The sequence below is a fragment of the Peromyscus maniculatus genome, chromosome 4, assembly GCF_049852395.1.
Source record: "Peromyscus maniculatus bairdii isolate BWxNUB_F1_BW_parent chromosome 4, HU_Pman_BW_mat_3.1, whole genome shotgun sequence".
Classification (NCBI taxonomy): Eukaryota; Metazoa; Chordata; class Mammalia; order Rodentia; family Cricetidae; genus Peromyscus; species Peromyscus maniculatus.
Genome location: NC_134855.1, coordinates 98,369,974 through 98,383,602, shown reverse-complemented (window position 1 = coordinate 98,383,602; position 13,629 = coordinate 98,369,974). Strand labels below are relative to the sequence as shown.

The 13,629-nt window shown below is 44.0% G+C and overlaps 1 protein-coding gene across 4 annotated transcripts in view; it reads right to left on the bottom strand.

The window, feature by feature from the left end:
* Window positions 1-13,629, bottom strand: part of Stard9 (StAR related lipid transfer domain containing 9) — a 98,428-nt gene that overhangs the window by 55,911 nt on the left and 28,888 nt on the right. For all 4 annotated transcript variants that reach the window (XM_042276019.2, XM_042276021.2, XM_042276023.2 and 1 more), the window contains exons 4-7: window positions 4,046-4,162; window positions 2,798-2,830; window positions 2,647-2,708; window positions 198-310 (exon numbers count right to left, since the gene is read on the bottom strand). In XM_042276019.2, the coding sequence (XP_042131953.2) occupies window positions 198-310; window positions 2,647-2,708; window positions 2,798-2,830; window positions 4,046-4,162 (325 nt within the window). The remainder of the gene's footprint in view (window positions 1-197; window positions 311-2,646; window positions 2,709-2,797; window positions 2,831-4,045; window positions 4,163-13,629) is intronic.

Sequence of the window (13,629 nt, the reverse complement as noted above, 5' to 3'; positions counted from 1 at the left end):
GACAGAGAGACAGAGACAGAAAGAGAGACCGCATGGAGGGAAAGTACAGAGGGAATACGGAAAGAGGGCCAGTGAGAGGGCACACCTGCTTTTTAGGCTGGGACGCTGTAACAGGCTGAACCCTGACGTAATATGGACAGAATCCTTACACCTACACCTCAGTTGGCTCTCCAATTTCCAGGATCACAGAAGCTCACCTTGGACGTAGGGTCCCATCTCTGGGTGCTCCCTGACCCTCAAGCCATAGGACTTATTTTGATTGGATCGCTTCAAAAGATCTCTCACCCGTTCATTGTAGATTTCCAGGAAGCTGGAGACACAGAGAAAAAGACAAAACAGTTAGATTCTGAAGAAAGAAGGGAAAACACCAAGTTGAGAATCCCTCACCCGCTCATTGTAGATTTCCAGGAAGCTGGAGACACAGAGAAAAAGACAAGACAGTTAGATTCTGAAGAAAGAAGGGAAAACAACAAGTTGAGAATCAAAAGGTCCTGGATTCCTGTTCTGGCTCTGATAACCTTAAGGCCTCGATCAAGCCAAGAGTCCCCCTTAAGTGTCTTTCTACAATGGGCTGTTTTAACATAATCTGAATGGCATTCAACGTGACTCTTCTATTGCTCTGCGTTTTGTTTTATAATATTTATATGGTGGGGGATGCACATGTAAATGCTGGTGCCCTCAGAGGCCAGAATGAGTCAGATCCCCTGGACTAGATCTACAGGCAGTTATGAAACATCAAACATGAATGCTGGAAGTCAAACTTGGGTCCTCTGCAAAAGCAATATGCACTTATGGTGATTTGAATGAGGACTGTCCCCCATAGTCTCAGGCATTTAAATACTTAGTCCCCAGGGGCACTCTCTGGGGGAGATATAGGCAGTGGGGTGGTCTGAATCAGAACGGCCCCCACACACCACTGGCTCATATTATTGAAAGTTTCATCCTTAGTTGGTGGAATTATTTTTTGAAGGATTACAAGGCGTAGTCTTGTTGGAGGAAAAGTGCCAATGGGGGGAGGCTGGGAGGTTGTAAAAGCCCACACTAGCCATCCCCAGTTAGTTCTCTCTCTCTGCCTAACATTTGTGGGCCAAGATGTAAGCTCTCAGGCATTGCTCTCACCATGCTCCCTGCCATGGTGGTCATGGCCTCTAACCCTCTGGAACCATGGATGGCACATTAAATGCTTCCTTTCGTTAGTTACTTTGGTCACGGTGTCTTATCACAGCAATTGAATAGGAAGACAGTGAGGGATACAGCCTTACTGGAGGAAGTATGTCACTGGGGGCAGGCTTTGAGATTAAAATCCTCCTGACATTTCCCATTAGTTCTTTTTGCTTCATGCTTATGGTGCAAGATGTGAGCTCTCAGCTTTCTGGTCCTGCTTTTCACTGCCTTGAGGTATCCACCATTACGGATTCTAACCCGGTGGAAAGTCCAAATAAACTCTTCTTTATATAAGTTGCCTTGGTCTTGGTGTTTTATCACAGCAACAGAAAAGTAACTAAGACAGCACTCTTAACCGCTGAGCAATTTCTCCAGCCCTTGTTTATTTTTTAAGATGGGGTCTACACTAGCCTAGGCTTGCCTCAAACTCATGTAGCCAAGGCCTTGAACCCCTGATGCTCCTACCTTCACTTCCCATGTATTAGGACTTTTTGCTATGTTCCATGAGACATCTCAAAGGCCACTGCTGAGCAACAGGAGAATTAATGTGAAGGTCCTGCCCCCTATATAACCTGGACAACTCTGATCTGCTTTACTCACTGAGGCTGTGAACAAGATGTTTTACTTTCTAGAGATATATTTCATTCTTTTTTAAAAAGTTACCATTCTTAGCTGAAACTAGTAATGATTATATATAATAGGAGGTGAAGGGGAGGAGGTGAGAAAGGAAGAATACAGGTTTAAAGAAAAACTAGTAAGTCAGGTGGCGGCGGCGGCGGCGGCGGCGGCGGCGGCACACGCCTTTCATCCCAACACTCTGGAGGCAGAAGCAGGCGGATCTCTGTGAGTATGAGGCCAGCCTGGTCTTCAAAGCAAATTCCAGGGCAGCCAATGCTACATAAAGAGACCCTGTCTCAAAAAAAAAAGGGGCGGGGGAGAAAAAAGAAAAACCAGTAATCATATATCAATGTTTTTCACTGCAATTTGGTTAAAACTTTTATTTGGTCAGGCCATGGAGGATCATTCCTACAACCATAACACTTGGGAGGGTAAAAACATCAGGATTGAGAGTCTGAGGCTAGCCTGGGTTACATAGCACGATACTTTCCAAAAAAACAAAAGCAAAAACAAATCTTGGATCCAGCACTGGTCTGAGAGGTAGGTGTGGAATCTACAGTCCTACAGAACAAGCCAATGAGGGTTAGGAGGGGAAATCCCAAAAGCAAGAATGAAACTACAGGAAGTAAAGGAGGGGAAACAGTGGCCCTGGAGAAGAACCTGCTGGTCTAGTCCAAGGGAAGGGAATTACAGTTTCCACAGCTAAAAGGATTAACTATGTTTCCCATTTCCCTGACTGTTGGATATATCCTCTGTGGATTTTCTCCATCCCTCTGATGACTCTAGAAGCAAGAAAAAAACCCTGAAAATAGAAGATCTGGAGTAGAAATAGGATATTTAGGGGTCGGGAGCTCAAGTTCTTACCTTACTTTTACGCTACAGGAAGAAGGCAGTGAGGCATGGTCATCCTCCCTGATGAAGAGACTCTGCACACAATCAGAGAGTCAGATTTCACTGAAGGGAGCTAACACAGGAAACTTACTTTGGGAATACATGATCAAAAGAGAGTCTGTACCTCACATATCCGTGGGGTCAGCCCAACAGAGGCCTGGATGACAGAAAAAAGAAAATATTACTGCTTACTCTGGGCACAGCCCACCTGTCCTTCTCTTACCCCAGACATCCAGAGACCTGGAACCCCCTGAAGCACAGAGGATGGGTATGTGGGCTCTTTGTGCCAGCCAGCCTCCATAGAAGGATGGAGAAGACTACAGGCTGGCACTCTCAAGAGACATTGACAAAAGGAGTGCACAGATAAGAGAAGCTGGCAAACCAGACATGTGCTTCCCTGCAACCAACTTTATCACTCTTGGATAAATTCACCACTAATGTGGTCCCTTCTAGATCCCTAGATACAGAGGACACACGAACACCCTCTGTAAAACTGCAAAAATCCAAAGAAGCAGATACATTCTCTATTTCGTATCCAAAGGTTTAAGCTTTTATCCCCCCTTGGCTTCATGAGCAATTTTTTCTTTTTAATTTCAAATATCTGAAACCACACTAACCATAGACAAAGGAAATAATGAGCTGTACCCAGAGAAGTGGGCTATTCTTTCAGATTATTCCTATACAATATTATTTGTCAACCACTGCCCATGTCATATTACTAGCACAGTTCTACATCTTTAAAAAAAAAAAAAGGTATTCTTAAGGAATGCCATCCACTTAATTTTATTGTTGCTGTTGTTTGTTTTGAGACAGAGTCTCAGTGTGTATCCCAGACTGGCCTAGAACTCATAAAGAACTGCCTGCCTCTACCTCCCAAGTGCTGGGATTAAAGGTGTGCGCCACCACACCAGGCAATTTTCGGTGATTGCATTACACTCTCTATATTTTTTAAGCCCCCAGCCCAGCTATGTCTCGTCCTTTCTTCTAACACACATAGCTTTTGAAGCTGGACACACTTATTCTTATCTCTGCGTAGCACTAAGATTCAGTCTAGGTTTATCCCCAATAAAAGTGTGAAGATTTAAGTTATGAACCTGGAAATAATATGTATATCCAGTAGGACCAACAAGGACTCTTTGTCAAAGGGAATCATGAAATTCTAGTTTTTCAAAGTTTCACAGAGAGAGACTAATTATACAAATTTGCCATCCAGTTAAAGCAGTGAAATGCCATTGTTAAGTATGGACGAGAGTCATTGATCTCATTAATGTCGATTATGGAGGTCATGCTCCATATCACAGGGGTAAGGACAATGTAAGGTTTAGGTTTGCTGTGACATTAGGAAGACAGTTCACTCAGTGCTGATACTCACTGGAGTCCCCAGCATGGTATATGTCTTCCCAGAGCCCGTCTGCCCATAGGCAAAGAGGCATATGTTGTAGCCTTTGGCAGCTCCAGACAGTACTTCAGTCCCCAAGTCCTGGAACACCTGTAACAACAAAAGTAGAGAGCTTGTCATTGGTCCATCTTCCCATAGCACATTTAAAAATATTTTAAATCTAAAAAAATATAAACTATTGGGGCTAGAGAGATGGCTCCATGGTTAAAAGCATTGGCTGCTCTTCTAGAGGACCTGGAGTTCAATTTCCAGCACCCACATGGCAGCTCACACCTGATTTAATTATTCATAAGAATCAGTTCAGCTTCACAAAAAAAAAAAAAAAGATTTTAAGGGAAAATTCAGTAAGTCAATTGCTCAAAAAGTTTTAAGTAACTACGATATACTAGCCTAGATTTTTTTTTTAAAAAAAGTATGTTTCCTAGTCTTCTTTTAAAAGGATTTATTTTTCATTATCTTAGTGTATGTACATGTAATGTGTAGAGTATGTGCATATATGTATGAGTGCCTGGTGATACCAGTAGAGGGCACCAGAGCCTATGGAACATAAACTACAGGCCGCTGAGAGCTATTTGGCATGGGCACTGAGAACCAAACTCAGGTCATCTGAGAGAGCAGCAAGTACTCTTAAATGGCTGAGCAGTATCTCAGCCCCAGTGTCTAACACAAAAGAATCTGAGGCAGAACAAAGATAACAAGTCAAAAACATACTCTTCCTCATACACAGAGAAATGCTTACTATGGCTAACGGGGTGGTTACAGTCAAACACTGCTCAAGGAGGTAAATTCAAGGTCTGAAGACCCCACAGGACCAGGTTTTGTGACTAATTTAGAAGCCACTAGCAATCCTTATGTGGAAACTGAACTTTAGGTTTCTAGGTTTCCTGAAATTTCAACTGAACTCTGCCAGGCATCATCCAAACCCTCTTGGTCACTGGCGTTGGTCTTGGTGGGAAGCAGAACCCAGTTCTGTACCTCAGAACCCTCTTCACTTGCTGGCAGCTGGAACAATGGTACATGAAAGGAGGCTGCCACGGGTGGACAATCCCATGTGACTCTCCAAAGACACACAAAGCAGAGCAGCAGTGGACAAACTCTCAGGGGTACCAAGCACAGTGGCAGAAGTGTCACGGGTGGTGCTTGTGCCAGTCTGTTCTGTGTGGCATCACCTGTGATTCCTGCTGCCCAGGGGGTCCCACTGCTTTCCTGATTGTTTTTTCAACTTCCCTTTCAATTCTGTGAATCACCTGGTATGGTTCCAAATTGTAGACCTACAGGTCTTGTCTTGTGCGTCAAAGTTGGGGGGATCTTAGGCAAGACATTTGCATTTTGTAAGCTCCAGTTTCTCTAGCTGTAAGATGAATATCACACAGACTGCCGTAGAGACTGATGTCACACATGAAACTGGGGGCGGCCAGGTAAAGACAGGACCTAAGTCAAGACTACATTGTTTCGTATTCTAACAGCTGTACTTACGCTTCTTGGCAGTGAGCTGTTTGTTTTTGTTTGCTTTTTAATGCTTCTATGGTCCAGGCAAAAGGCCAAAAGAAGCCAGGGTGTAGTAAAAGACTTGAGCTCTGCTCAAGAGAGATCCTTCCTGTGATCTCTCTTGCAGCTCTCTCTAGTCACAGTAACTTCATGTTAACAGAGATTAAAAACTGGGTGAGGTCTTGCTTGCCTCCTAAAGTCTGACCAGTGAAATTCTTTGAGTCTGAAGAGGCAGTACGTTTTGCTGCATGTTAGAATGGATGAGTTGACTACCATCCATTCACTATTTGAAAAATCCTCCACAGAACTCCAAGTGCCTGGGGAAGGGGTGGGAACAGAGGTGGAGACAACAAAGAGTCATGTCTTAAATCTAAACTTTATTTCTGCCCTGTTGCAGGAAATTTGCTCGTACTACCACTCCGCTGTGCCAATAAAGTTTACCTTGGGTCAGAGGATGGAGTTAGCTACTAGCTGACCAAAATTAGCCATAGAGGTTTGGAGAACTGAAGACAGAGAGAGAGAGAGAGAGAGACAGACAGACAGACAGACAGACACACACACACACACACACACACACACACACACACCATGGGAAGTAGTAGAGAGTGGCTTAGAAAGATGCATGCTTTTTGGATCGAGGTCGTCACTGCTCCTGTTGTTTTTCTGATCAGTCAGGTTTTAACTCCATATCTGACTCCTGAGTTTTTATTAATAATAGAATAATTTAGATAATTGTTACATTGTCCACCGTTTGTGATCAGCTGAGCCGAGTAAAGAGAGAGAGAAAACTGAAGTGTTACTTTGTCTATGTCTTTATCCAAATGCAAATAACCGCCTGAGTGTTCTCTGACAGTATCTTTAAAGAAAGCACTTTGCCAATAAAAAAAAATATCAACAGGTATCTGGGTTCCAGCCAGAAATGGTGGAGACTTTTTTTTTTTTTTTGGTTTTTCGAGACAGGGTTTCTCTGTGTAGCTTGGCGCCTTTCCTGGAGCTCACTTGGTAGCCCAGGCTGGCCTCGAACTCACAGAGATCCGCCTGGCTCTGCCTCCCGAGTGCTGGGATTAAAGGCGTGCGCCACCACCGCCCGGCATGGTGGAGACTTTAAGATGCAGTTCCCTAAGAGCTGCTAGGTTTAGCTCATCCGAAGATCCTGGAAAACCTACAACCTTAGAAAGAGGAAAACAGACGGATAAAAATTGTTCCACTCCACCCACGTTAACACAATGAAACAGAAAAACAGCTCACTATGACACAGTCTAAAGGTTAAATAAGTCACTGAACTGCAGTTTGCAGCAGACTCCAACTCAGGAGAGAGATGTGACTTCCTTTATTTATTTTTTAAGAGTTCAAGTATATAGTGCACACTAACTGTAGTGTCTCTCTCTGTCTCTCTCTGTCTCTCTCTGTCTCTCTCTGTCTCTGTCTCTCTCTCTCTCTCTCTCTCTCTCTCTCTCTCTCTCTTCCTCAAAAAAGGGTTTCTCTGTGTAACAGTCCTGGTATCCTGGCTAGAACTCTAGACCAGGCAGGCCTCAAACTCAGATCTTGCCTGCCTCTGCCTCTGGAGTGCTGGGACTAAAGGTGTGTGCCACCATGCCTGGCTTGAACATGCCTTTCTCAAATCCAACTAGAATCAACAACACTGCTGACAATTTCCTAACAATGGTTCAAGATTCAAGTGTAGGGATGGTCTACATATTCCTAGAGGGACTTGTCACTGATGGTTGCTTTGGTTTGGATGGGTATTTATTCTGTTAGATATTATGTTCTCTAACCAAGTGGACTCATACCAAGAGTAATTTTTTAAAATGCATATGGACCTGGAGGTGGTGGCGCATGCCTTTAATCCCAGCACTCGGGAGGCAGAGGCAGGCAGATCTCTGTGAGGTTGAGACAAGCCTGGGGGTCTACAGAGTGAATTCCAGGACCGCCAGGGCTGTTACACAGAGAAACCTTGTCTAAAAAACAGAAACAAAGCCGGGCGTTGGTGGCGCACGCCTTTAATCCCAGAACTCGGGAGGCAGAGGCAGGCGGATCTTTGTGAGTTCGAGGCCAGCCTGGGCTACCAAGTGAGCTCCAGGAAAGGCGCAAAGCTACACAGAGAAACCCTGTCTCAAAAAAATAAACAAAAAAAAAAAAAAAAAAAACAGAAACAAACAAAACAAAAACAAAAAAAAAAAACATATGGTTCCTGGATAGTTTTATTTTAACACAAGCTGGAGTCATTTGGAAAGAGGGACCCTCCACTGAAAACAACGCCTCCATAGGAGTTGCCTGTAGGAAGTCTATAGAATATTTTCTTAATCATTAATTGATGTGAAAGGGCCCATCCCATTGTGGGTTGTACCATCCCTGGGCTGGTGGTCCTGAGCGCTGTAAGAAAGCAAACTGAGCAGGCCATGGGGAGCAAGGCAGTCAGCAGGCAGCACCACTCCATGATCTCTGCATCAGCTCCTGCCTCCAGGTTCCTGCCCTACTTGAGTTCCTGTCCTGACTTCACTCAGTGATGAACTGTTACCTGGAAGTGTAAGATGAAATAAGTCCTTTCCTCCCCAAGTTGATTTTTGCCAATGGTGTTTTATCAAAGCAATAGAAACTCTGAGACAATTCCAATTCAGGATGAGAAAGTATTCAAAATAAGTATTAAATATTAATTTCAAATGTTGCTACCAGAAACTTTCTAGTAAAGAATTAAGAGGGATGATGTCTCAAGTCTGAAAAGAGTTAGGCTTTAGTGGGAGTCCTTTTCTTTAAAAATTAACTCTATTTGGTAGCAAGAACCTTTAATCCAGAAAGTGATTCTAGACTACTGCTGGCACTGAATCATATGATTTCAATGATGCCATTAGTTACTCAGAGAACTCGTAAGTGTCCCAGAACTGTACTCCTACTGCCCATCACAGAGCTGGCGAGATGGAGATGAGAGAACATATGCGCACACTGGCCCACATTTCACTGTGGTAGAGAAAAGCAGAGTTCAGAGTCCCTTGTTTAAAGAGAGAATAGTCACGGAGGATCTGTAACTCAGTGGGGCCTTAGTTGGAAAGGAACAATTAAACTCTTCCTCCAAACAGCTGCGCTGAGAGTTAATAGGCAAAATCCCGACTTTGAGATTTCTGTGTTTAAAAGATGGCTCTCTGGCCAAATACCCTGAACTCAGTTTCCTCATGTGTGAAGTGAAGACAATACTCCCAGTTCAGGGGCTGGAGACAGGTCACTAGTAGAGTGCCTTGCCTATCAAATTCCAGAACTCAAAAAAAAAAAAAGTCTAATTGCTCCTAACATAGGGTTAACAGACTTCAAATGTCTCTGTCCCTCTGAGCAGACTTCTCCACAGGAAGCAGGCATCAGCCTGTATCTGACTTTGGCAGCTGAATAAAGATTTCCTGTTTGTCTGGTGTTCAGATTAGGCTATGCCCTACATTAAGTTACTCCATATTGTACAAAAGGATGGATTTTCTCATTGAGCACTGCCGTAGGAGACTCTGCAAGCCAGCTTTTGACTCTGTTTTGAGGGAGAAAGATGATAGCCCTTGGGTGAACCCAGAAACTGAACCATCTGTCAGCACCAGTCTGTCAGAACAGACTGATAAATGACTTATCCCAGGAGCCCCTAATACATTTATTGGGGAGAACTGAAACTGTGAGAGCACATGGGCATTTAAAAATCATATAAGGGAGCTGGGCATGGTGGCGCACGCCCTTAATCCAGCACTCAGGAAGCAGAAGCAGGTGGATCTCTGAGTTTGGGGTCAGCCTGGTCTACAGAGTGAGTTTCAGGACAGCCAGGGCTATACAGAGAAACCCTGTCTTGAAAAACCAAAAACAACAAGAACAAAAATTATGTAAGGGAAACTAAATTCAAGAAATTACTAGATATACCAGACCAAGGAAAGATTATGATTTCCTGGCCTGTACCCCATAGAGTGATGGACACCTAACACTATGCCATGGTCCCTTACCAACCTATCTTTTGATACCTAGTATGTGTGTCATGGACTGAGAATCCCCAACTCAATTTGGTGCCCTGATGTAGACACAGCCTACTCAATTGCCTGCTCATCCACCTATTTGCCTTGTTTGCTTAGATGGACCCGGACCTGCTGCGCCCTTTTCCTGCTCTGTTTCCTGTTCTGGGTTTGTTTCCTTTCATATCTAAGCTATAGTATTACAGAGACTATCAGTGAGCCCTGAATGTGGTCTGAAGATCACAGGGCACTAATACAGTCATTTCATTTCTCAATTTTGAAGGCTGCATTGTGGCTATATCACAGAAAGTCCTCTTACAGGAAATATACACTCAAGTATTAGGGGCAACTTTCAAATAGTTCAGGGGGAAAATCTTTAAATGTACTATCTTCCTTTTAAGTTTATAAATGCCTCAAAAATTCTTTTTTAATAACAGGGCTGAGAGTATAGCTCAGAGGTAGGGTGCTTTATGGTGATATTTTAATTGTACTGAAATGTGATTTTATTTGTATGTTAATAAATAAAGTTGCCTGGGGGTCAGAGCTAATAGCAAGCTGTAGCAGAGCTGGGCATTCGTGGCGCACACCTTTAATCCCAGCACTTGGCAGGCAGAGCTAGGTAGATCTCTGTGTGGTCAAGGATACAGCCAGCATTGGAGACACGTGCCTTTAATCTCAATACCATAAAATACCTGGAGGGCTGTACAGACAGGCAGTGACGAGGCAGTCAAGTAGTTGAGTTTACAACCAATGAGAAGGCAGAACAGAAAGTCTATATAAAGACAAAAACACAGGAAGTAGGTCTCTTGGCTGAAGAGGCTAGCTGCAGCAGGTGGGTAAGGCTCTTAGCTCTGATTTCTTGGCTTTCTTCTTTGCATTGGTTCTGTGTTTCTTATTTAATAAGACAGTTGGTTACATCTACAGTGCTTGCCTAGCATGTACAAGACATTGGATCCAATCTCCTAAAAAGGTATGAAGAAAGTAACCAGAAACCACACCACATTTGGGCTAAGTCTGGGTCACATGGCTATTAGTGTTACCACTCTCTATGTGACTTTCTAGTGTCAACCACATTCTGTGTTTCTTTTTTCATCATTGGTAAAGAAAGGATGATAAGAATAAAAACCTCAAAGTTTACTTTCAGAATCAAATGAAGTCAATTATGAGGAAATATTGCATGAAATGCTAATCAAGCATAAGGTATTTCACAATCATATCAAAACAAATGAATAGTGACAACGAGAAATTAAACATGATACTGGCATAAGAAATGTGCCGTGTGTGCTGGGAGGTGGTGGCGCACACCTTTAATCCAGCACTCAGGAGGCAGAGGCAGGCAGATCTCTTAGTTCAAGGCCAGCTTGATCTACAGAGCAAGTTCCAGGACAACCAGGGCTACACAGAGAAACACTGTCTCAAAAAAAAAAAAAAAAAAAAAGGAAGGAAGGAGGGAAGGAAGCAAGGAGGGAAGGAAGGAAGGAAGGAAGGGAGGGAGGGAGGGAGGGAGGGAGGGAGGAAGGAAGGGGAAAGAAATGCACAATGTGCTGTGCACTGCATCACTTGGCATGAGTTAGACCAGGTGATGCTCAAACTAAATCATTCACCAGAACTTCAATAAAAACACTACTTAGAAAGGAAAACCACAAGGGACAGTGCAGTATCCTGGACCAGTACAGGGAAAGCCAACCACCCTGAGCTCACAAGGACAGCAGAGAAAGAAATCACCAAAACCTCAGAGGAGGGAGGCAGATGGGATGCCAGCTTAAATATTGCCAGCCTGGGCCAATCCCATAGCAGGAAACTGCGCCCCTCATCTCCTGCTAGGGATCTCTTCAGTTGGAACCCAACCTCAAGCCAGAGGGGGAAGGAACCCACTGATCAGTCTGATAGGCTGGGCCACCCCCTGGGGCACTGAGTGAGGTGGGAAAGGGTCAAGAGTTGACAGGGGGCAGCAAAAATGAAGGTACTCAATGTAATAGAGGAGGTGACGAAGGCTGCCTGGAGAACCTCGGGAAGATGGCATGGAAAAGGTATACACAGACTGGATTGGAAATGTCCCGAGGGCCTGTATGTGACTGGCTTGGTCCCCTAGGGGGCAGCCTAGGGGAGGTCTTAGGGTCGCTACAGGAGTGCCCTGTAAGGACACTGAGGACTCTGGTCCCTTCTGCATTCTCTCTTCACCTGACCTGAGCAACAAACACCTCTTTCTCTCTTTTTGCTTCCCAGCAATTCTGCTCTGCCTCAGCTTCCCACATGACGTGCCTTACCGCAGACCTTCAATAAGGCAAAGTGAGCGTGAACTGCAACTTCTGCCCCAAAGAAACCCTTTTTTTTTTTTTTTGTTTTTTGGTTTTTCGAGACAGGGTTTCTCTGTGTAGCTTTGCGCCTTTTCCTGGAGCTCACTTGGTAGTCCGGGCTGGCCTCGAACTCACAGAGATCTGCCTGGCTCTGCCTCCAGAGTGCTGGGATTTAAGGCGTGTGCCACCAACGCCCGGCAAGAAACCCTTTCTTGTCATGAGCGGATCATCTCAGGTATTCGCTATAGCAATGGGAAAATGACTCAGGAGAAACCTGAACGGGGGCCTTGAAACTCGAGTAGATTGTGTAACGGAAAGATACCTAAACTGTATGAACAACCGTGCTACACTGGAGGGATTAACTGGATGGGACTTGGAAAAACCAAATGCACCAGGAAACAGGACTCAAACGCTAGTGCAAGGTAAGAATCCTGCTCATTTTCTTCCGCTGGGTGCACTGCATTCTTTAGATGACAAGGCAATCACAACTCAGCCAGAAAACTGTCAGTAATATAGGACGACTAGACGATACAGAAATGAAGAAATCACTGAAACCCTTGACCCACAGAAAAATAAAAACAAACTGTGAATGACCCAAAATGCAGCGAAAACAACAACCTATCAGTAAAATAGAGCAAACACTGTGACCACAGTAAATTGTGGCTTTGTATACTCTAATTACAGAGAAAAGCCTAATGTACTTTAAAATATAGTTTTATTACAAAATTAAGGGAAATGGGGTGGAGGATAAGTAGAACTTAATTAATAAACAAACTTTTACATCCACACAACTAAATTTTTTTTTTTCACACAAGGAAACTTTGGAAATAAAGAAAATTTTGATCTGTGTAACAGCATGGATGAACCTTGAATACTAAGTGGAGAAAAATACTTTTTTTCTTTTTTCTTTATCTTTTAATTTATTTTTTTTTTTGTTTTTCAAGACAGGGTTTCTCTGTGTAGTTTTTGGTGCCTGTCCTGGATCTCATTCTGTAGACCAGGCTGACCTCGAACTCACAGAGATCCACCTGCTCCTGTATTCCCAGTGCTGGGACTAAAGGTGTGCACCACCAGACCCAGAAAAAAAACAAACAACACAAACGAAACCACTCTTTACAACTTGTGAGACTCAGTTCTTCTCTTTGTACTTCGTCAGTCCTGGGGAATCAGAATCGGGTTGCCATGCTTGGTGGCAAGTGCCTTCACCTGCTGGGCCATCTCACCAGCCAGTAAAAAAAAAAAAAAATTAAATGAAATGAAATGAAAATTAAGAAAACCCTTCTCAAAACAGTTTCTCATTGTAGCAATTCTGTATTTACACATCTGGCAAACACAAAACTCTAGGAACAGAAGACAGACTAACAGCTACCAGGAGTTGAAGTGGGGAATGTGAACACTCGGGGCAGCACTAGAGTGACCTGAGCTGTGGATTCACTGCGGGGTAATTACAAAAGGCTTTTTATGGTAGGTGTCTAGCATACAGGGGACCAGGGTTCAAGTCCTAAGGCTAGGGGGGAAAAATCACAAAAACATACCCACAAAAAACCCCTTAGAGGCTAGGAGATATGGCTCAGCAGTTAAGAATGCACACTGCTCTTGCAGAGGACCCAGTCCAGTTCCCAGCACCCACACCACCCAGCTGGCTCACAACTGCCTCTAACTCCAGCTCCAGGGGGCTCCAACACCTCTGGCCTCCGTGGGCGATGCACTGACAGGACTATGAGCACACATATATACGGATTTTGTAGATTTCTTTTATGCCTTCGTTGTATGTGTATGTACCTGGTGCACACACACACGTCTG